At 55.0% G+C, this 23542-nt stretch overlaps 1 protein-coding gene across 4 annotated transcripts in view; it reads left to right on the top strand.

Annotated features, from left to right (window-relative positions):
* CACNA1E (calcium voltage-gated channel subunit alpha1 E) overlaps positions 1–23542 on the top strand; it is a 166608-nt gene that overhangs the window by 120887 nt on the left and 22179 nt on the right. For 3 of the 4 annotated variants that reach the window (XM_056355654.1, XM_056355653.1, XM_056355656.1), the window contains exons 14-36: positions 603–715; positions 977–1089; positions 1214–1345; positions 1672–1744; positions 2148–2265; positions 2586–2653; positions 4052–4149; positions 7138–7194; positions 8493–9101; positions 9202–9476; positions 10101–10260; positions 10808–10937; positions 11521–11580; positions 11929–12035; positions 18054–18150; positions 19269–19429; positions 19868–20005; positions 20586–20787; positions 20987–21151; positions 21579–21689; positions 22684–22767; positions 22853–22978; positions 23180–23245. In XM_056355654.1, the coding sequence (XP_056211629.1) occupies positions 603–715; positions 977–1089; positions 1214–1345; positions 1672–1744; positions 2148–2265; positions 2586–2653; positions 4052–4149; positions 7138–7194; positions 8493–9101; positions 9202–9476; positions 10101–10260; positions 10808–10937; positions 11521–11580; positions 11929–12035; positions 18054–18150; positions 19269–19429; positions 19868–20005; positions 20586–20787; positions 20987–21151; positions 21579–21689; positions 22684–22767; positions 22853–22978; positions 23180–23245 (3263 nt within the window). The remainder of the gene's footprint in view (positions 1–602; positions 716–976; positions 1090–1213; positions 1346–1671; positions 1745–2147; positions 2266–2585; positions 2654–4051; positions 4150–7137; positions 7195–8492; positions 9102–9201; positions 9477–10100; positions 10261–10807; positions 10938–11520; positions 11581–11928; positions 12036–18053; positions 18151–19268; positions 19430–19867; positions 20006–20585; positions 20788–20986; positions 21152–21578; positions 21690–22683; positions 22768–22852; positions 22979–23179; positions 23246–23542) is intronic. The other variant, XM_056355657.1, reaches the window with a different exon arrangement.

The following is a 23542-nucleotide window of genomic DNA, read 5'->3' as shown; positions in this document are numbered from 1 at the left end:
CCTATTGAGCACCGGGCCTGCCCAGATCTGCGTTAGCACGCTCAGGCCTGCCGAGGTCCTGGCGTGCTGCAGTGTGGTATGGCAGCTGGTCATGGGGAGAAGCATCTTTTGGGCAAGGTGAAGAGCCAGAGTCTTGCCTGCTAATGTTCGTGAAATAGCTGGAGAAGCTTTGCACTGGCTTTTGGCTGTTCGGCTCGGTTTCCCTGGCCAAGTTCCAGCCACGCAATGATTTAAATCCAGGTTGCTAATATTCCCCTACAGTGTCGTGTGGTTAATGCCCTTGCAGGCACCTCAACCACTGTCCTGTAATGCTAAGGAGCTGCTCTGCTCCATGCCGACCGCCTCTGGTCTTCTCACATCCCTGGGACGCCGGTGCACCTACCCTGAAAGATTACCTTGTGGGGCTGATGCTCTGTTATATACAGTCTAGCTCCTCACAGACAAGCTTCCCTCATCCCAGACTCTGAGTCCTTGGGGAAGCAGTGTGGGCCGTGACCTGTACCATCTCTGTGCCATGCTATATGGGCCACGGGTGGGTGCATGCAGGACGCTCAGTGCAGCTCGGTGCCCCAAGGTTAGCGCATTTGGGTTTTCTCTTTCAGACTATGCAGAGTTCCTGTTTCTTGGGCTCTTCCTCCTGGAGATGTCCTTAAAGATGTACGGGATGGGGCCACGCCTTTACTTCCATTCTTCCTTCAACTGCTTTGACTGTGGGGTAAGTGGCCCCAGAGATGCTGTGGGTGTGGGGGGAGATGTTTGGCAGATGTCTTCAGCACAAGGCACCAAGAGGGAGAAGAACGAGGTGGCCCTCACCGTGGGTGTGGGAGCCCTTTCTGTTTAGACAGCCTGCCCATGCCAGACCAAGGCACCAGGTCCTGGGCAGAATGCTGAGTGCCTCATCTTCAGGCACACGAAGATTTCCTCCAACAGCCAGTCCCGAGCCTGTCTTTGACCTATGGCTGTGCCTGCTTCTCAGGTCACGGTGGGAAGCATCTTTGAAGTGGTTTGGGCTATCTTCAGACCAGGAACGTCTTTTGGGATCAGTGTCCTACGAGCCCTTCGTCTCCTGCGGATATTTAAAATAACCAAGTACGTACCAACCATCTGTGCCTGTCACCCTTCGTCTCAGATTATGGCTGCAGCCCAGATCTAGTCACTCCTGCTCTCCTGTCAGCAGCACCACGAGTGCTCCAGCAATGTCTCTGTTTTCTAGGTACTGGGCATCCCTGAGGAATTTGGTGGTCTCGCTCATGAGCTCCATGAAGTCTATTATCAGCCTGCTCTTCCTCCTCTTCCTCTTCATTGTAGTCTTTGCCCTGCTGGGAATGCAGCTGTTTGGAGGCAGGTAGGTTGTTTCAAGTCTGAGAAAAAGGAACTTTTTGGTGTTAAAGCCAAGTAATGACACCCTTGTAGGTGCCTAGGAAGACTGCAGCCTTGCCCCCCAGTCTGCTGCTAACAGTGGTACTTCTCACATACCAAAGTCCCTGCTGGAGGGGTGTGTGGGTCCTTCTGGCCAGCAAGCTTTTTGGGTTGTGGCACCAAAGGCTCAGGAGACCTTCCTTAGAGTGGGGAAAGGTCCTCCTAAGCACAAGAGAGCTGACAGCACAGCAGTCAGGGGTTTGATGACCTTGGTACTCAAGCCCATTTATGTCATCCTGGTTCCACTTCCAGGTTTAACTTCATCGATGGGACACCATCAGCCAACTTTGACACTTTCCCCGCGGCCATCATGACAGTGTTCCAGGTAGGAGCTGGGCTGCAAGGGGGCACAACCAAAGGGACTTGGGACCACCTGCTCACTCTCCCTGGCTGGAAGGGGCTTGTTAAACCAAATAAATTCCTCTCCATCAGCTGTTAGGATATAACTCGCTTCCTCTCCTCCTGTATAACGAAGTGGATGGCAAGAGATGGAAACTCTTCCACCGCTGTTACAGGAGGTGAAAGAGTTTCCAGACTCTTCTGAGGAGACCTAAACCCTCAGCAGTGTCCAACATTATCTCCTGCAAGTGCTGCAGCTATAGAGCTGGGTTACCTGCTCCACGGGGTCACTGTACTTGGCTCCTGCATGTTGGTGGGATAGATCACGGGGGTCTGTCCAGGTGATGAGGAGGTGCGGGTGACAGAGCTGCTGGCTTGCTTTCCTGCAGATCCTGACGGGTGAGGACTGGAATGAGGTGATGTACAACGGCATCCGCTCCCAGGGAGGCGTTCGCTCGGGCATGTGGTCCTCCATCTATTTCATCGTCCTCACCTTGTTTGGAAACTGTATCCACCCAGTTGCTGTGCTTTTAGTGGAGACAACCCTGTCTCATCACCCTCTCTGCGGGCATCCCCCTCCCTACCCGCTGCTCCTTCCCTCTCTCCCAGTTGAGGGAGACCCATCACACAGGCAGCAGACCTGGATATCCCAAAAGCAGAGATGTCTGGAGATGCAATGAGGGCTTTATATATGGGATGGGTGAGGAGGTTGTCCCTTTGGCTGCTCCTCACTAAGCTGGGGAGGAGCCACCAGAGCCACCCTCCCTTGGTGACTGCAGACATGCATGTCCTTAACACACAGCTTGTGCATCCTTAGCTGCTCGCAGATACTCTGCTGAATGTGTTCTTGGCCATTGCGGTGGACAACCTGGCCAACGCTCAGGAGCTCACCAAGGTATGTATGTTCCTGTTGCTCCTTTTTCTTCTGTGAAGAGAGTGAAGGTGGGGACCAGCGGGAAAGGCACCGGGAGCAGCACCTGTGACTGTTCTCGCTCTAGAGCCAAGGCCACCTAGTCCCTCAGCTCAGCCTGCCTTGAAAAGAGGTCGGATCAAATTGGAAGCGGAGCCTCTTCCTCCGGGAAGGCTCACGGAGTGCTCCCCTGAAACACAAACCCATATTGCTGGGCAAAGCCATTTAGACTTTGATTTAGGAAAGTGCTTAAACCTGCTGGTCTCTCCAGGAACACCCCACTTACCATCAAGTGTGGCTTAACTATTTCTCCATTTAAGCTCCCCAGTTTTGTTTGCCTCTGGTCAGGTTGAGATAATCCTCATCTGTCTGGTGGGGTCTGATGTGAGGATGGTTCTTTGCCCAAGCACTTTGGAGATGTGGAGTGGGAAGCGCTTTCCAGTGGTGTCAGTATTTATTCCCCACCTGCCCACAAAGCAGTGCGTGTGATTTAGAATGCAATTTGGGATGGTGCTTCAGAAGGTTATTAGGCTGAGCTGGAAAATATTTGGGGAGTGCTAAAGTATTGGGGCACCATCTGGATAATGGTGAATAGGCAAGAGCTGCAAGGGTCGTTGCTGCTCTTTGGAGGAAACCAGCAATCTGGTGGTGCTTGGTTTTTTCCGGAGCCCATACCTATTACTCAGTTCCCTGGGGCTTACTGAGAGGGTTCCACGCTGGTGTAAAGCTGACCCGCTAGCAGCAAACGAAATGGGGCATGGTACTCGCTTGCCTGAGGGGTGCACGTGGCAGTCCCTCTCATCCCGTGGTGGGTGCAGGTGGCATTTCCAGGGACTGCCAGCTGCTGGGGTGAGAGGGGTGGGAGAGCCCTGCCGCATACCAGCAGCATCAATTAAGAGAGTGCTGAGTTTTCGAAAAGGCTGAATGCATGCTAATGACTCCTAATGACAATTTTTTGCTCCAGAGACACAACCATACTCATTAAAGCAATATGGTCTCTGCTGGGGTCATTCATGGATGCCTTGCCTCCCACTCTATTGAGGGGATGCCTGTCTCACCCCTGTGGCTGTGCAGAAGGGAGGGCTGAGTCGGTCTACACTGTCTGGGGCTGTTCTAGTGTGCACAGCCCAGCTCTTGCCTGGAGTGGGCTGGGTTCACTTATTTAAGTAGTGCTGACGCCTTCAGTAAGATCTGGCATAGTGGGGAAGTTGTGTCCCCACAGCACAAGGAAAATAAAGGCTGTCTCTGGAAATACAGCTCCGCCTTTCTCCTGCACACCTTTTCATCTAAGGTATCCCTGTGCATCTCTCGCTGCCTCCGATGGCTGCACCTTCCCTTGAAACCACAGCATCCCACTAAGCAACTCCCCTCTTTCCTCTGCAGGATGAGCAGGAGGAAGAGGAGGCCTTTAACCAGAAGCACGCCCTTCAGAAAGCCAAAGAAGTCAGCCCCATGTCTGCCCCAAACATGCCTGCTATCGAGTGAGTGACTGCCCGTGCTGCTACCCCTGTGCCCTCCTGAGCCCAGCCGGGTTCTCAGCAGAGTGGGGAGCTGAAGTGTGGAGCCTGGCGCGGCTGGCTGGGGGGGCTGCTGAAAGAAAAAGGGGTCCCCACACTGGGTGACTCCCTATCCACGTGTCTTCCTGAGGATGGATGGAGATGTAGGAGTGTGTTCCCCATGAGCAGCAGTGTCTCCAAAGAGGTGTCAGAGCAGGGACTGGTCACCCTGTGGCACCTGGAGTTGCCCACCCCTGCCCCAAGCAGCAGCCTCCGTGCTTGGGCATGGCAGAAGCACCCTAAAGGAGGCTTTCTGCCTCCAGTGTACAGCTCAAAACACTCAGGACTGCTGCTAGGGGTGGAGAAGGAGGCTGGGGAGGTGGAAAGGATCTCAAGTTTTTCTTGAGGAGGGGTGATATTTGTTCCTGCAGAGCGTTTTTTCTTGGCAGAGCTGCGGGAGAGCAGCCAGGGTTGGGGGAGAAGGGAGCAGAGGTGTCACAAATCTCCCCCGGGCTCCTTCCCCGGGTAGCAAATGCAGTTATGAGAGATGGAGCAGGTTTGCAAAACCATGTTTGACTGTAAAGAAATTTGATTTGGGCAAGAAAAAAAAGCCCCAAACCACATAAACCCCTGGCATGGTGTTAAGGAGCCTTGTCTCTGCGTTTCAGCAGAAGAAAATTCTGTTTTTTCCTTTCTAGACGCCTTTTTTCTCTTTATTTTGCAGTGTCATATGGTCTAAATCACATAAAACTTTCAAAGTCAACATTGGAACGAGGCGTTTTGATTTGTTTCCCAAAACAGTACATTTCAGTACGGCTGAAAGGATTTTTTTTTTTCTTTTTTTTATAGAATCCCTTCCCAGGGAATTTTAGGTTTCGTTATTCTTTGAAACCCAGCCAAGCTTGTACATGGCAGAATCTCTTGCAGATTTGCCGAGAGAAACTGCTGTCTTCAGGCGAGCACTGATCTGGGGCGGGGGGGTGTCGGAGGCAGCAACTTGGCAGCAGTGGGATGCGATGGTCCCCCCACCCGGCACGCATCACCTGTGGCTTTAGTGGCAGCAGGAACTGGGGGGTACTTGTCAGCCCTGCCTGGTTTTCCAGCCGCTGCAGGTATCACGCTGGTTTGGGGGTGATGGGATGTTCATGATAAATCTGTGCCTGGCCAGGTACTGGGAGGGGGTATATGGGAGAGGTGGTAGAGTGTGTATTGTGACTGTCTCTGGCTACCAGTGGGAACGTGTCAGATAAGGCAAGGGGATGGAGGGATTTAGGCTGCAGAAGGGGCTGGAGAATGGGCAGGCAGGAGAGAGGGAGATGGACTGTATTAGGACATTGAAGGATTTGTCCACGCTGCACATCCCTGCTATAGTTTTCTAGCCATTGTCAGATACGTCTGGTTAGGAAAGCAGATCTCTTTAGCCTTTTGTTGTTGTTCTAGTGACATTGAAATGGGAGGTGTTGATATTTGCAGATCTTTTTTCCAGCTCCTTCCCCCTCATCAGGATGGATGGTGTCAGGGGCAGGGAAGGGGATGTGATGCCATGGGGCTGACCATCTCCAGCATCAGGTCTTGATGTGCTTTTAGTGGTGCTACGCTGACGCCAGCAGCTGGGGAGGGACAGTGGGGACATCACAGCAAGGGATGAGCCAGAGCAGAGCCGGTACTGAAGGGCTGTTGGTAACTCAGAGTGGTGAAGCTGAGCCGGTCTCTGCGTTTGGTTGTGCGCAGACACAGATGGCTTCATTTCTATGTGGGTACCCAGCGCAGGCAGGTTTGGTACACGCGTTCCTGCCTGCAGAGAGGTCCGGTGGCACTTGGGGATGAGTGTTCCCACGTGGCCAGGTTGGCGTGGGCGGCTGTGGTGCCGATCGGAGTATTGTATTTGTACATGGGCGCCATTGGTGCAGATGGCTTGGGGCTGTTTGATGAGTGGGTGGCCAGATGGACGCATGCGGATGCTGTCATGTGTTGGTGCCTAACGTGGTGCGTGGATGCATTTGAAGGCTCGGCCACTTGCTGCGGGGATGGCAGCAGGTGCCTGCAGCTCGCACTCTGCCTTGAGCATGGCACTGGGCTGTTCCCGTGCACATGGCTGTAAGGAGGCAGTCACCAGCATGACACACATGGGGTCCAAGGGTATTGCTGCACTCGCAGGACGGCAGCGAGATGCACCCCATCTGACCTGTGTGAGCTCTGCGTGCACGTGGGCCCTTGGAGTGTATTTCCTTGCATGTCCTGCACACACACATGGCATTTGCAAAAAGGAAACCCTCTAAATCATGGCATGCACATTTATTTGCGTATGCTCAGGGCTGTTCGCTTGGGGCTGTGCGTATCTGAATCTTTTCTGTGCTGATACAAAGGATTAAGCCTTGAATCTCCCCAGCTGCCTAAATTCAGTAGGGGTGAAGGGCACCGACAGCCCTGTTAAGCCTCTCCGTGTCAGCATCTCAGCCCTAGGTTTATGCCTTGCTTTTGCTGGGGAACTTCACGTTCCCCACTGTGGTATCAGGGCAGCACCAACCCACGGCGATGGCTCTGAGCAGCTCGAGGCCAGCCTGATGCATTGCTTCCTCTTTCAAATTGCCACGTGTTGCTTGGGAGAGGTGAATCTGAAGCAGTTTGAAAGAGTTGTTAAATATCCAAGCATGTCCTAGGGCTTCTGAGGGGCTGCAGCCTGTACAGCCTGCCCCGTGCCACTACTGCGCAACTGGCTGGCACAGGGAAGGCTCCGTGGCCCCCACAAAATAGATCACAGTGCGTGGGTGTGAGCGCGGGCAGCCCTGTGGGCAGCAGGTGTGCAAGCACGTACGTGCAGGGGTTCACTAGGATGCTCCAGCATCCCAGCAGCCGGCAGGCAAAGAGATGCGGGCTGCCTGGGGCCGGGGTGGGGGCCACCTTTCTGCGTTGCCCACATGAGTCGAAGAAGGGGTGAAGGGGAGATTGAACCCGTTTGTTTTTCCTCCCCAGAAGAGACAGGCGAAGGAGACACCACATGTCGATGTGGGAGCCACGCAGCAGCCACCTGTATGTGGGCCGCGGGGGCGCGTGTCGTCTGTGGCTCCTGTGCTTTCTGTGCGTCCGCGGGGCCAGAGCGCACACCGCTCCCCTCCAGCCTCCTCGGCGGGGCGGGGGAGGGGGGGGGGGGGGGGCTCGTGTGTGTATGTGTACGCCTGTATTTTAGTGTGCTCCTCTGCACCCCTGTCTGTGTGCGCGTGCATTTGTGGATTTGTGCGTGGGCTCGCGGTTTGTTGTGCGTGCCTAACCTCCTCGTGCGTGTGCCGTGCAGTACGTGTGTGTTGGTGTGTGCCGCTACCTGTGGATGTGCAGCTGCGCATCTTCTGGGGGTGAGCGGTGTGTGTACACGTGTGTGCTCGTGGGTGCTTCCGTGTGCCCAGGTGTGTTGGGAAGGGCTCGTCTGTCTTTTCTAGGGTGTTTGTGTGCGTATTTACGGCACTGCAAAGGTTTCATGGCATAGCCTACTTGTCCCTAGAGCACACCTGCAGGAACGTAGGGAAGCCCAGTACAGCTCCTAGACACTGAAACCGCTGCTCCCCCAGGCTGTGGGCTCGTTTCCTACTCGGGACGTGCTGGGTGAGAGGCTGTCCTGGCTGAGCATAGCAGCGCAGGGATGGAGAGTGCCTCCTGCACCCGGTGACATTCTCCATTGTGAATGTCTCCAAGGGCCATCTCTCACTGAGAAAGGCAGGTCTTGTACCTGGCTGCTTTTCCTCTCTTACTGTCCCCATCCCATCAGGACTGCCACCCTTGCTGGCAAGCTGGCTCTTGTCTGAGTCCCCTGCACTGTCAGTTGTACCATTATGGCGGTGCTGCTCTGAAAAGGAGCCTGGCTCCAAGGAGCTGGCGATGCAAAGGTGTCCCCAGTGCAAGGAGGGGTCCCCAGTGCAAGCAGGGATCCCCAGCCGCAGTGAGAGGTCACTGCCTGTAGTTAAGAAGATGTCCCCAGGCAATCACACAAGAGGAAGGTGGTCACCACCTGGCTAGGGTAGGGCAGGCTGGAGTGCTGGCTGCTTCCAGCAAGCTGGGCACGCGGCCTGAAAGCTTCAGGGCAGCTGTGAGGCTGCTGGAGCTGGTCCATCACCAGCCTGATGCCTTCTGAAGGGGCAGAAGTACAGTCTTAGTCCCATTTCCAGCCCCTGCCAGCACCAGAGGGATGCTGGAGGGCTGGGGATAAAGCAGGAGCCCAGCCTGTAGCCCTGAGGATGGCATTTCCTTCTCCTTGGGATTCCCAAATTAAATCCAGGGTGGGTGCTTCAACGGGGGGGGCAGCTGGGAGGCCGATCCCTCACTGTCCCCCATTGTAGGCGGGAGCGTCGCCGGCGGCACCACATGTCGGTGTGGGAGCAGCGCACCAGCCAGCTGCGCCGGCACATGCAGATGTCCAGCCAGGAGGGCATCAACAAGGATGAGCCGCCCCTCATCAACCCCCATGCCAGCATCTTCCGCAGGAAGAAACCGGGCGATGGCGTTGCCCTGGAGAAATGCACTGAGGAGCAGGGCGGCAAGGGCGAGCGGCCACCGGCTGAGGGACCTGAGCAGCCAGCCCCGGGAGCCAACCCTGGTGGTGGTGAGGACAGGAGGAGCCCATCACCCCGGGCCAAGCGAGACAAGGAGCCATGGCACCAGAAATCGTGCCATGGGAACTGTGAGCCAGGCGAGCAGGATGGGGCAGGAGGCAGCATCGAGGATAGGGCCAGGATGAGGCAAAGCCAGCGGCGCAGCCGGCACCGCAGAGCCCGGATGGAGGGGAAGGAGCCGGCTGGTGCCCTGGGGAGCCGCTCGGCCAGCCAGGAGATGGGTCTGGAGGAGGCCAGCCCCACAGAGGGGATGCAGGATGGGGACCGGCGTGGGGACGTGGCTGCAGCGGAGGCACTGATTCAGGGGGAGCCAGAGGCGAGCGGAGAGTCCATCAGGTTGGTACCTGGGGAGGGCATCTTGCAGTTCCCACAGATCCTTCCTTGTCCTCTTCCCTTATCTCCTTGCACCTTTTTCTCTCCCACATCCATCCCGCAGGACAAACGGGGTCCCTGCTGGCAATGCAGAGCTCGTTGGGACCACTGAGGAGGGGAGTGCCCAGCGAGGGGGACCTGAGCCCCCCCAGGGGAAGACAGGCAGCCTGATGGAACAGGACTGTAGCAGCCTGGACACCAGTGAGCAAGCACTGCTAGAGGCCAGCCACACCGTCAGCCGGAGCGAGCCCGACCTCTCCTCCATCACCCCCAACACTGAGAAGGCCACGGAGAGCACAACCATCATGATCGATGTCCACGACTCCACTGTGGTACAGAGTGAGGACCCTCTCTCTTTCCTGAGCCCCTCTCCCAGCCCTCAGGGACCCTGTGGGGATGGAAAGCCACTTGCACTGCTTTTCCTATCTATATCCATCAACTGGGGGGCTTTTCTTGCTGCTCCTTGCAGCACCTCTCTTTGGCACCTCAGTTGTGCAGGAAGCCTGAAGGCAATGCTGATGTTCCACTATCCCCTGGGGACCTTCTCCCTTTTTCACCTCCTTCCCACCTGCCCCTTCGCCTGATCCCTCCTTCCCCCTTCCTCTCTGCCTGGAGAAAACACTGGCATCCCCTGTTTTTCCTAACACATCCGCAGACTCGGCCCAGCTCGCTGTGCTCAAACCCCTTAACAGCATCCTTGCTGTCAAGGTGAGCCGCATTTAACGGTGTTATTAATTAAACAGCACTGCAAAAGCTGGCCTTGTTAAAACCCCTTTCGTCTGCTTCATCCTGGCAGCTCATGTCTTTTATTCCCTTCTGATCTCTCTCCCCATAACAGCGTGGGGATGCAAAGCTGAAACTGGAGGGGGGGGGGGGGGGCTGTTTGCAGATGCTTGGGTGGCAGGGACACCCCAGGGTGCTGTCTGGGTGCAAGGCCAGGCAAAGGCTCTTGCTTTCCTGCAGTTAGCAACAAGACAGATGGCGAAGCCAGCCCCTTAAAGGAGGCTGAGAGCAAAGAGGACGAGGAGGAGATGGAGAAGAAGAAGCGGAAGAAGGAAAAAAGTGAGACGGGCAAAGCGATGGTGCCGCACAGCTCCATGTTCATCTTCAGCACCACAAACCCGTGAGACATTTTTTGGACTGTAGGAGCCTGGGGCTGGGGAGGGCTGCAAGGGGAAGGACACCTAGACATCAATGAAAACAGGGGATCCCCTTGGGAAGGGGGTTGGATATCTCCCAAACAGCCTGGCTAACCAGCCACGGTGTTCCTGAAGCCCCAGCAGCGCTCTCCCTCTGCCAGCCACGCTCATGGCTTTCTCTCCTGACTGCTGGTTGCTGGCTGTTTTATTTTTATTCAATGCTTGTTACATTTTTCCGCAGTTTTCTGCTCCCCTGTAGCTCTTGCCCAGCTCCAGCAACCTGGAAGAATAAGCACCCCAGTTTCTCAGGGACTGTCCCTGGCTGGCTGTGGGGTGTCTGGGGGGCTGGGACAGCTGAGCAAAGGGGTCAGCAAGCTCAAACCACCCTTGGGCTTCCTCGTTTTGCTCCTTGGACTTGGCTGCCCATCTTTCTGCCGTGGAAGGCGGTGATGTGGGGTGGGTTTTGCATGTGGGCCATGCCTGGGGCATGCCAGGGGCTCACAGATTGGGGTGCGGGCTGTCTCCCTGCAGGGTGCGGAGGGCTTGCCACTACATTGTGAACCTGCGTTACTTCGAGATGTGCATCCTCCTGGTGATCGCCGCCAGCAGCATCGCCCTTGCGGCAGAGGATCCCGTCCTCACCAACTCCGACCGCAATAAAGTGATTGCAAACCTCCCCTGCTCCCCCCATCCCACAGGCAATGCAGGCAGAGGGTCCTGTAGGATTTTAGCTTCCGTGGTGGGGGACACATGTGGGACATGGATCAGGACAGCCAGCGGCAGCACCTGCACCATGGGGCCTGAGTTCTTCCCCATCACCTTCCTTTATAAACCCTGGCAATTGCTCTCAGCCTCCCACATGCAGGGTTTAGAGCCTGGGGAGCGGACCAGGGCACCTTGTCGACAGCCAAGTGGCTTAAACTGGGGAGATGCTGATGTGCACAGGCACTGGTCCAGGGAGGGGTGGGGTGGGGGGAGGGGCAGGGCATGATTCTGGCTTGCAGCATGATTTCAGAGCCACTTGCACCATGCAGAGGGAATGTTTCCCTCCTGCCTGCACAGGCAGGCTTTATGGCTGTCCTGAACTCTGAGGGAACAGGCTGGGTTTGGGCAAGGAAACCAACCCTCCATCTGCGCCTGAGCCAGGCGAGCCCCAGTGTGGGGTGGTAACTGGGTCTGGGTGGGTACAAGCGAGCCCGTTTGCTTGGCGGCAGCTACAGAGCACCTGTGCCCAATCTCTGCAGGTCCTGAGGTATTTTGACTATGTCTTCACTGGCGTCTTCACCTTTGAGATGGTTATCAAGGTAAGAGACCTTGCAGGCTGGCTGCACTCTGCTGAGTCCTGCAGCATCCTCACAGCGGGTGGGAAACAGCTCAGTTTTTTGGTTCTGGTCCTAAATTTGGATGATGGAGACCTTAAAGCCTGCTTCTTAGCAGTGGGACTTGAGAGTGCTCAGCACCACTTCTATCAGCCTCCAGGCTTCCACAAAACATGGCGGTCCTTGATGCGTACTCAGGGCACAGGGACAGGTCTGCTGCTCCCCAGGGGACAGTGTCCTTGTCCTTCAGCACATCCCACCTGCGGCTGCCTCCACTTGATGACCGAGGTGCTCATTCCCTGCTTGTTTTTCTCACTGTTTTTTCCTCTCCAGATGATTGATCAGGGCTTGATCCTGCAGGATGGCTCCTACTTCCGAGACCTCTGGAACATCCTGGATTTTATCGTGGTGGTGGGAGCGCTGGTGGCCTTTGCCTTGGCGTAAGTGGCTGTTGTCCTTGTTAGCTCCTTGCCTTCCTTTGGCCAGGGTGGGAGGAGAATGCAAGTGTGTTATAGCTACTAGACCTTGATTATTTTTTTTTATTATTCCTCTACACCTTTCTGCTCTGTTTCTGGGATGGCTCCTGGCAGCGGTGCATGGCTGCTCCAGAGATGTATTTCTTCTTGTTTGTCAAATGCTGGGTGAGCAAGCAGGAGGGAGGCAAGGCAAGCTGGAGATACTAGGAAGAGGCTGGTGGTGAAAGTGGACTTGAAAGAGGGCAGAAGGGGCTGTTAGAGAGGGAAAAACACCTAAGGCTGTCAGATCTGGAGTTATATACCTGCTGTACATCCTGGAGTGCACAAAGAAAGCCAAAGCAGCACCTGTCAGGTGGAGCTGCCCTCTAAACATGTTTGTGCTGGAAATGGTACCCCAGCTGGTGACTTTACCTCTGCTCTGAGGGGGAGCATTGCCCTGGAGCTGTGCATGGATGGGGATGTGGCTGGTGGGGTTTACACCGCATACTCTGCAGCATCGTGACGAGGGCAGGGTGCTGCATGCTCGCTCTGCTGCGTGTCCCTGCTGAGCATCTCCTTGAAGCTGGGTTCCAGTACTGAGCTTGTAGCATCTGCGGGTCCTCCTTCGCAGGGTGGCTCGAGGTCTGTGGTGTCCACGCCATGGAGGGCAGGAGCATCCAGGGATGAGTTTCATGCTGCTCTGCCCTCCTCCGTGCTGCCGGTTGGGGCAGGTGGTACAGTGCGAGCGCAGGGAGGGACATGCTGGTACCCAGAGAGTGGGTGCTAAGGCGATGCCTGCAGGCAAGGCGCACCCCCTGGTCCCCAGGGCCGTGGTGCCTGAGGAGGGAGAGCAGAAGGGAGGAGAGGCTCATGCTCCTTTGTCACACTGTTGATTTCTCTTTGTGCCTTTGACACTGGTGGTGGTGGTGTTAGTGCTGGTGAGAGGGGAGGGCCTGGCAGCCCCCCAGACTGGAGTCCTGTCCTCGTCCACAGCTCAGGCACCACATGAGGCTTTTGGAGTGGCTGAGTCTGAGCCCCAAGGTTATTTGATGGATTACAACCCTCCCATCTCGCTCCAGGCCAGCCGGCAGCTCCTTCCCCTTGCTCTCACCCATTTGCACCCTCCCTGGCTTGCTGCTTTTGCCTTCCTCACCCTCCTCACCCACTTCTTACACCCAGTGCTTTCAGCCACTGCTCTCTTCTTGGGAAGGGCACTGGAGAATTCAGCTCACAGTGCAGGGATGACCCAGCCCCTGGGCAAGGCAGGGGGCTGACCGCACACCCCAGCATGGGGAAGGGATGTGGTGTAGGCTTGCTGGCTGAGGACGTTGCTCTGAGCCCCCTGGGAGGCCACCCAGGCCACCACGAGGATGGATTGAACGTCCCCAGGGTCTGGCTGATCCCTCCTCTGCCAGGGCAACCCCTCAGAGGGTGTCTGGGGGAGCTCAAGGGCATCAGCAGCCTGATGATGTGCTGGGTGGTTTGAGGGGCTTTAGGAGGACAAGGGAGCCCTTTCCTTCCTTCTTTCATCCAGACTTTCTGATGGCTGAAGGAGCATAGCTCAGCCTGTTCCTGCGTGGATAGGTGTCCTCACCACTGCTAACAGTATTGTAATCGGTGTTTACTCCCCTTGCTCCCACCCCACAAAGGTGGCACCCTTCCTGGGGTGGTCCCTGGGGCTGGCAGGGTGTCCACATGCCAGCACTGAGCCTGTGGGGAACCTGCCATGTCCCTTTTAGCCCTGGTTGCCTCCTGCCTCCACCCAGGCTCCTGAGTGAAGGACAGGTCCCTTTGGGCACGGGGCAGTTGAGTTCTTGAGGGAGAGCACTCCCACCAGCTGTGGCACCGAACCCCCTCCCATGGAGAAGGCCTTTGCCTCTCCGCATATGTTTGCAGCAAGCATCTATGTCACCTGCTGGCTCTTGTAGCCATAGCTGGGTAGATATCAAGTTGCTTCTGTTGTGGATGAGGACTCTTTATAATGTAAACCTGCAGGATTGTCCCTCTCCCCCATGTCCAATGGTGGCTCCTGCTGGAGAAGGTGATCTTACGGGCTTTGGGGGAAGGAACTGCAGCGATTTCTGATGGGTTTATACATTGTAAAGCATTTATAAGAACACCTGCCTCTCTCCCTGGCATCCCACCACCACTATGGCCCCAGGAGCCACAGGATGATTGCCAGCTATACATGTCCCAACCTGCCACCCTCCCTCCCTTCCCTCCCTCCTGGTCTCGAGAGGAAAACTCTGGTGGTGATGTTTGAATCCGTCTCCTTTTCTTCTTCCTCCATGAGCTCCTTGATGTAGGGCTGGGGGAGGGGCGAGTGTCCTCCCTCTCCCTTTCCTTGCCTCCATGGCACTGGGTGGGCAAAGCAATGCCCATGGAGTGGCTGTGGAGATGACATGGCTGAGAGTGGCTGGAGACCAGGCCCAGCGCTTCCCGGTAGAAGTGGTGCTGGGACGTGCCATGCCGTTCAGGTTTTCTGCCCCTTTTGCCTCCCCATAGCAGTTTGGTTTTCCCATGGGGGTCCTGGATAGCTGTGGGCACAGCTGGAGGTCTCTGAGCTGGTCCAGCAGTGCCACCATCATCTGCTGGCTATTGGTGCCGCATCGAAATCACCAGTAAGCAAGCGGCCACCCATAAAGCCGTGTCTTCGTGTGCCATTGCAGCTTGTCCGCTGCCGCCTCAGAGCCTGTGCATCCCAAGCGAGAGGCTGTCTCGACTATCTGTAGCTCTCCACGTGGAAAGCTAATACATCAGTCCAAATGCAGCCTAAATAAAAAGCCCAACATAAAACCATAAATCTCCAAAGAATTCAAATTAAATTAGCGGAAATAACCAGAACCATAACTGAAGATGCTGCTCGCTTTTGCCTCCCGTGGCACCCGAGGAGGAGGCATCGTGCAGACGAGCGGTGCTCGCTTGCGGCTTTGTGGAGCTGCCGAGAGGCGGTGATGCCTGCGGGCTTGCAGCAGTGGGAAGGTCTGAGTGGTGGAAAAGTTGGTGGAAAGGTTGAGCATCCAGTGCATAGTGTTCGTCATCTTACCTGGTGAGCAAGGGCAGGTGTTTCTCCACCCAGAGGTACTCGGCAGAGGTGCTTTCTTTGCTGAGCAGCATCTCCTTGTGCCTGTGGGTACCAGTGTCTGGAAGGAAGAGGGACCCCTACATACTGCAAAATAACCTGGTGTGAGGCTGGTCAGGACAGAGGTCTGATATCCCACTGCAGAAGTGCTGCAGGATTAAACTATCACCTTTTCAAGACACCTTCCACCTGTTTTACTAACATGCAGCCAGGGCCTGGGGTGGTTTTTATGGTTTTAAGAAATATTTTACTTCATAGGCTTTGCCCCCAGTGCTGAGCACTCTGTGTGCATGTGGCAGGGACTCAGCTCAAGCAAGGATGGAGGTTTGGTTACAACTAGGGACCTTGTAGACCACCTTGGGTTGTCCAAGCGGGCACCCTGCGGGGGTGCAGGAGATCCCATGCTGTGGCTCAGGCTCTTAATCAGTGGATTTCTTGATGGAGGTGATTTAACAGAGTTAGCCTGTTTGGATGAGAACTAGTATGGCCTTGCAGGTAGGTTCCCTGAGAGGCACCTGCTTTTGGCTGGTTGGGGCCAAGCCTCGAGGTCCCTCCCCAGCTCCTGGCCGAGGAGGACCATGCACCTGCCTGTTCTTGTCCTGCTCTCCCTGGGTTCCTCTTGCAGCTGAGGTTTCAGTACATGCCCCCTCCCAAAAACTCAGGTGGGGAGGGCAGGGGCTCCTGGCTTGCTGGATGAGTCCCTCCCTGGAGATCAGTCCATCCTGGAGGACACAACATGATCTACTCACTGTGCCTTTCAGCCTAGGTGTGGGATGGTGAAGGGCTGCTGTGGTGTCCCCACACCTGAGAGGTTGTGGTTGTCCCTGTGCAGCTCCCCTGATGCTTTTCTTACCTTTTTCCTCTCTTCTCTCTTTTTCTCTGCGTTGGTGCTGTTTGGTGGCTGCCGGGCTGGATCACCGACAGAAATGCTTTGGGGTAACTATACCGGTCGGGTTGCTGTGGGGTGCCACCCTGGGGAGCACGGGGGGATGGGTGCTGGCGGGTGTCAGTCTGTCTGACACCTGTGCTGACCCTTAGCTGCATTTGCAGAGACTGGAGTATGCTGCTCTGCCTGCACCCCTGGATTGCCCCAGGGATGCTTTGAAGGTGGTGTGCTCCAGGAAAGTGCAGGCGGGATTTTCTTTGCAAAGCAATGCAGTTCCTTGCCTTGGGAGGAGGGTGCTTTCATTGCAGATTTCAGCGTCTGTGCAGACAGTGTGCAGCACACCCGAGGGGAGCAGGGCACGGGGAAAGCAGCGTCCACCACAGAGCCAAAGGCTCTGTCCCTGCAGGGGCTTTGCCTGCGCTGAAGCGCTGCAGGGACTTCAGCCCTGATGTCTGCTGAGGGCATGGGATGTGGCTCATGCCACGCACAGGGGGCTGAGGAGAGCTCAGCCTGGGCCACAGACATGGCGAGACTTTCCTCCAGGCATTACCCAGCCCTATATTCCATATCTGTGTTGGATCCCAGGCAAATCCACAGGAGGTTTCCTGAGGTCTGAAGAGTCCCTCTTCAGCAGTTGTAAACCACTACAGCTGAGTTGTCCTTGGTGGCAGCTTGCACAGCTGAGCACCCTCAAATCCTCACCCCAGCCCTGAGCTGGATGCTCCAGCCAATTACCCAGGCCCTGATACGGAGCAAAACAAGAGACAAGAGATACAAAGTGAGTTGCAGGGCTGTTTGTGTAGTTACTTCCCATGCGTTTGTGGGGCTGTGGTCCTAGGGAGGACTATTAAGTAGTGGGTTTGTTTACATCTCTTAATCATTAAGCCCATTATTGTGCTCCTTGTTGCATTAACCCTCACAAAGGAGTGGTGTAATCTGGAGCATCTGTTGTTGGTAAGGAATTTCCTTGACTTTTTTGAAGTTGCCTGGTGGATCCAAACTGTGCCACCTTCACCAGGACCTGTCTGCTCCATCCTGGGATTCAGCCCATAGGCTTTAGATAAAAGACAAGAAAACCCCCCTTGTATTGTGGTTGGGATCAATGTATTGTATTCAAGAAATGAAGGTTGTGAGGGGGCTTTACTAAATAATTCTTTCTGGTAAGCTGTGGCTCCCTTAGCTGACTTGGGATGGAGGCAAGTCAGCCCTGATCTGGAGTGGGAAGGGAGGGCTGAGGAGTTACATGAGAGATAGAGGACCAGGCTGACCATGTTGGGTAGCACTATGGAATAAGGCAGAAAGCTGCAAGAGACAGCATTTGTGTGAACAAACCAAGCACTGAGCAGGTGCTTTGCATTCCCTAGGTGAATGTAAAGACCATGAACCTCAAGACTAAACCAGGATGGAAAACCCTTTGTGAGACACCTACATGTAGACCCCATTGAGTGCATCTGCCTCATTTTATTAGTTTCTTTCAACTGGCAGGAGCAGTACTAAGCACTTGGCAATGGTGGGACTGCCTGCAAGCCCCATCTGCAAATGGCATATGCCTGCAGGAGGGAAACAAACTTCTTGGCCTGTCGAGGGGCTTGTTGGCCTGTCGAGGGGCTTGTCCTGGGGACATGGGGGTGGGCAACTGCCCTTGCTCAGGGAGAGCATTGCATCACCGGCCCCAGCCCTGGCACCGCGCTGCTTCCCACAGCAAGGGATTTGTTAAGGTTATTGCTCCCCAGCAGAGGGGAAAGGTGCTAATCCCAAGGAGAGGAAGGTGCTAATCCCGAGGAGGATTGCTTTATTTTTCATCTCCGCCAGCTGTCAGCGCATGTGTTGGAGGAGACTCATTTAGGTGGGCTGAGCACTCAGCAGCCACATGTTTGTGGCCTTCTTGTTTCCACCCTCACAACATGCTGGGGGGATTGCCAGCAGTTAAAACCCCCAGAGCACCCCAGGTGAAGCACCTGGAAGCCCTGGGTCTTCAAGGTTATTGTCTCTCCTTTTCATTTTTGGGTGTGTGCGCCTCCCTCTGACGTGGTAGGACCAACAAGGGCCGGGATATCAAGACCATCAAGTCTCTCCGTGTGCTACGGGTCCTGAGGCCCCTGAAAACCATCAAGCGACTGCCCAAGCTGAAGGTAACGATCCCCATCTCCTGCCTTACATCTGTCTTCTCCAGTTGAACTGGTGGGTGCGGGGACCACATGCATCGATTAGCTCGTGAGTGATGAACGAGTAGTTTCCCAAGCATTTGCTGTGTTTTGGAAGCCCGGTTTTCAAACACAGTGTCCTTCAGGCTGCTTCATACCTGGAGGTGCAGTGAGTTATTAAAAGCAAGCCTGGATCTCTGCAAGGTGTCAGTTCCTCCGCCACGGCAAGTGGGGCTGGAGTGGGCACGAGGCAGCAAAGCCCAGATGCTCTCCTGATAAAACAGGCTGTCCTGGCTTTGGGAGAGCTCAAATCTCTTTCCAAAGTTCATAATCTTTCCCACCAGAGCAGCTTGCTCAATTTGGGATTTTGTGTGCTGTGCTGTCACGGTGTTGCACTAGACAGGGATTTCCCACCTCAGCAGAGAGATTATTTATGCAGCATGGGTAGGATTATGGAATTCCCTACCCTTGCTGGCGTATAGAATCAGAAAGGAGTAAGAGACTGAGGAAGCCCTGTTTTTTAATTAGAAGAGGTTATTTGGCTGATGGATGAGATCCAGAGTGGCAACCCAGAGACAGGGGGTTTGACCCCAGCTTTTCTTCCTGGTCAGCTCATGTCAGTTCATTCCTGGACACCTCTGTATCCACCATGATGCAGGCAAGGATAAGGACATTCCTCTCTTTCTTAAAGTGCTGTGAGAGCTGCTGAGAGCACAGCCTGGGGAGGTGCTGCTATTGCAGGCAGAGGCATTTGCTCTGCCTTGTTATTCAGGGTGATGCAAAACAATGAAGCGTTTGCTAATTGGTCTTGAGTGCTGTTAATGGCATCACTGGGGTGGTCGCCTGTCGGTTGCAGAGAACATTGAGGGTATAAATATCCATCTCTGCTGCTGTCTCAGGGGCCGCTCGGTGTCTATGCATGTGCTGGGGATAGTCCGGGTATTAAATTCGTGCATAAAAAAGCTCTTTGCCTGGGAGAAGGCCCAGGTCCTTCCTCCTTTCCCCGCCAGAAGTGGAAAATGTCTTTCCACACGGTAGTCTGGTCCTGGTCCTGCCCTTTGCCAAGACTAGGGGTTCCCCGAGGTGAGCTATGCCCTCTCCTGCAGGCTGTCTTCGACTGTGTCGTGACTTCCCTCAAAAATGTCTTCAACATCCTCATCGTCTACAAGCTCTTCATGTTCATCTTTGCTGTCATCGCCGTCCAGCTCTTCAAGGGGAAGTTTTTCTACTGCACTGACAGCTCTAAGGACACGGAGAAGGACTGCATGTAGGTGCCCTGTTCAGTAGGTCTGATGCTGCTGACACCTCTGGCAAAGGCAGGGTGCTGGGTAAAGTCTTCTGTGATTCATAGTCAAGTCCTTGGTCACGACTCGCTCTTGGCCATAGTCTCTTGGGGTGGATGGCATGGGCTGAGCCCCATCCACATTGCTGTGTCAGCGCTGTGCATCTTTGCATGGGATGCAGAATGCAGAGCCCTGTATTTTGCTCCTGTTCTCTTCCCTCCTTCTCTCTTCCCTTTTGCTTTTCCCTTCTCTACTTCGCCACGGTTGTTATTCAGCCTCTCCCCATTTCTCCCTCCAGCCCCATAGGAGGAGAGGTGCCCCTCCCCCGCCCCCCCCCCCCTGCTGCCCCAAGGCTTTAAAGCCCCCCTCTCGTAGCTGGGCAGCGTAAAAAGCAAGGTCACTGCTCTGTCCCAACCTTGCAGAGGGAACTACGTGGACCATGAGAAGAACAAGATGGAGGTGAAGTGCCGGGAATGGAAACGCCATGAGTTTCACTACGACAATATCATCTGGGCTTTGCTCACCCTGTTCACAGTCTCCACCGGCGAGGGTTGGCCCCAGTGAGTATTCTGTTCTGTCTGCCCCCTTGAATGGGGCTGATGACATCCCCATTGGGGTGGCTGGGTTCATAACTGGCTACACCCAGGCAGGACTGAGAAAGGATCTGCTGGGCAGGGAGCGGGAGAGAAAAGACAAGAAATTATGTCAGGACAAAAGAGCTTTTAGTCCCCATATGAGGCTGGGGCCGTGGCTAGGGTTAGCTTCTTCCTTAGGGAGCGAATGATGAATAATCCCTTCACCTGTGTGGCCCTGAGCTATATTTTAGGTCAATTTTAGAGATGACCATAGGGCTAGACCTCTCTCCATGCTCATGTGAGCTTGGGCAATTTTTTTCTCTATGTGTAGAGCACAGGAAAATCCATTTTCCACCAGGGGCACAGGAAAAGCACCATAAAACAAGTTGTAGCTACTTAGAAGGGTTGTCCTTGTAAAGCGGATTATGGCAGAGCTTTATCCTCATTGTTACAAGCGTGGACAGACAAAGCTGGCTGTACCAAGTGGGTCCCGTGAGAGGTGCTGCATGGTGGCAGTCCTGATGGGCATATCTCTGGTTGCTTTTCTTCACCTGTCTGCCCACAGGGTGCTGCAGCATTCGGTGGACGTAACTGAGGAGGACCGCGGCCCTAGCCGCAGCAACCGCATGGAGATGTCCATTTTTTATGTCGTCTATTTTGTGGTCTTTCCTTTCTTCTTTGTCAACATTTTTGTGGCTCTCATCATCATTACGTTCCAAGAGCAAGGAGACAAAATGATGGAGGAGTGCAGTCTGGAGAAGAACGAGGTACAGTCTGGGGAGGGGGAAAGAGAATGTTTCCATGGGTTTTCTGTGAGTTTGCGAGCTTGGAACTCCTTAGGTGTTGAAAAGGTATAAGAAAGCCATGAGCCACCTGCCTGCCCAGTGCATGAAGGAAAGAAGTGTGGCAACCACTGCTCCCCACGTTACCATCGGCCGGGGTCTGATGCATGTTGTTTTGTTCCAGAGGGCCTGTATTGATTTTGCCATCAGTGCCAAGCCCCTCACGCGGTACATGCCCCAGAACCGGCACACCTTCCAGTACCGGGTCTGGCACTTTGTGGTGTCCCCATCCTTCGAGTACACCATCATGGCCATGATAGCGTTGAACACCGTGGTGCTGATGATGAAGGTGAGCTGGTCAGAGTGAGCCTGTCCTGTTTGGGCCAGTGGGGAGAAGGAGGATCGCTCAGGATGAGACCAGAGAGTATTTTGGTTGTTTCTAGGAGATGCTTTGAGGCAGTCTGAGCATGTATTCCCTTGGCACACTCACTTGAAATACCCTGTGCCCCAAACTAGAGGCAAGGTCTTCTGTAAATGAGGTGACCTAAACGGTCTGGACCTCTTAACTACTGCAGAAAGATCTGGGTTTACTCTGCGCTTCCTTCTTACAAGGAGCGGCAGCTGTCCTGGGAGAGGGTGGAGAGAGGGAGCAGGAGATGATCTTGAGACACCCAGGGCAAGGAACATGGACCACTGCAGGTCTTCCCTGGGACAGTCATCAGCCAAAAGGCTGGCAGGCCCCCTTCTGGCTAGCAATGTTTCTCTTTTTCCATCAGTACTACTCTGCTCCATACACCTACGAGCTGGCCCTGAAGTACCTGAACATCGCGTTCACCATGGTGTTCTCCTTGGAGTGCGTCCTCAAGATCATCGCTTTCGGCTTCCTGGTGAGTGGCTGCTCCTGTTATTGACGAGGGTGTTAATTTGGACTTTGGCAGCACACAGATCACAGAGGGAAGGTGTTAATAATGTGAGGCTGTTGCTATTTATTTTGGGTTCCAGCCTGAGAGCTGCTTTTAGGTTGGAATTACTTCTTCAGTTCTCATTAAACTTCCTGCTTCTGGATGCTGGTGGGGGAAGCCACACCAGTGCTTTTCTTTTTGCCTTGTTCCTGTGGTACTTTGGTGCCTGGACCATGTATGTACTGTGCAGCAGCTCTGCTAAGGCCAACTGCTGCTGCAGTCCCTTGTCCCTTGGAGCCACGAGATGCTGGTGCATTGCTGTCCTTGGGTTGCACCAGTTGGACCATACCCAACCAGCAGTGAGCTCCTTGCCTAATTCACAGCAAGTCCCCAGCTGCTCATTTAAGATTTGAAGTCACAGACTGCCTTTTCTTCAGCTGCTCTTTGCTGCTTATGAGCAGCTGTTGGATTTGCTCTTTTATAGTTTCTTTCCTGTTTCTAACCCATACTGGGAGACGAGGTCCACCAGCAGGAGGGTTTCTAGCCATCCTCCCTGCTCCCAGCAGTAGTCAAGTCTGGTCTTGCACCAGCTGCTGTGCAGTCAGCAGGGGCTAAGGTGGGTCTGGGTGCCCATGAAGAGGAAGGCAAAGCAGCCTCGTGGCTGTGAGGGTCGGCGTGATTTGCTGTTGAAGCCTGACCAGGGCTGTCTGTGGCTGCTTTTCCTGTTCCTGTTCACCAGGGTGGCCTGTGGGATGTGTGAGTCATCTCCCAGGAGAAGCTGCTTGCTGCAGACATGCTCCGGTCTGCCACCATCTCAGACGCAGGACGATGCTCCTGACCGTGGCTGCATACAAATGGGTGGCAAGGTCTCTGCTGCCGCTGCCGTTGTCCATGAGCAGCCTTGGCCTATGGCCCAGCGCCCTTCAGACCTGCCATCCCTGAGCTCAAATCGATGCTGCCTCTCTCCTTCTTTTGGCAGAACTACTTCCGGGACACCTGGAACATCTTTGACTTCATCACCGTCATTGGCAGCATTACGGAGATCATCCTGACGGACACCAAGGTGAAGCAGGGGCTGGGAGCATCAGGGTGTACCGCTGTAGGGTCGGGGGCTCCCACCTCTCTCTGACCCTCTCATCTCCTCCCAGCTGGTGAACACCAGCAGCTTCAACATGAGCTTCCTGAAGCTCTTCCGGGCTGCTCGACTCATCAAATTGCTGCGCCAGGGTTACACCATCCGTATCCTGCTCTGGACCTTCGTGCAGTCCTTCAAGGTAAGTCCCACGTGCCCTGCTCTGCTCCCAGGCCACAGTGCTGGGGTGCTGCTCCCAAACGCAGGCTGTTCCCGAGGGTTTGCTGACTTGTTGGCTTGTAGGAGAGATGGATCGGCACAGCTCACCTGCTCGTCGTGCTTTCCGTACTCCCCTGGAGCTGGACTTGTGCTAAATGAAATGACTCATCTGCTTCTCTTGCAGGCCCTCCCCTATGTCTGCCTCTTGATCGCCATGCTCTTCTTCATCTACGCGATCATTGGGATGCAGGTGAGCACAGGCATCTCGGTGTGCAATCTCTCCGGTGCGGACAGGCTGGACCAGCATGTCCCCAGCATTATGCACAGCAGCCAGCCTTGTGCCTGCCTGTCACTGCTTCACTCGGTCACGGTGTCAGGGAAGGTCCCGAGGGTGGAACAGCTTGTTTGGGAGCTGCAGTGCCACATGCCCTGGGGGCAGCTGCCACGGGCTTGTTCAGGCAAGCTCCGCAGCTGCCTTCCCAACTTGAACTCTTGGAGATGTGTGGCCCTGGGGACGCAGCTGGGCATCCTGTGCTGCGACTGCTTT

The sequence above is a fragment of the Falco biarmicus genome, chromosome 11, assembly GCF_023638135.1.
Source record: "Falco biarmicus isolate bFalBia1 chromosome 11, bFalBia1.pri, whole genome shotgun sequence".
Classification (NCBI taxonomy): domain Eukaryota; kingdom Metazoa; phylum Chordata; class Aves; order Falconiformes; family Falconidae; genus Falco; species Falco biarmicus.
This window is presented reverse-complemented; position numbering and strand designations above follow the sequence as displayed.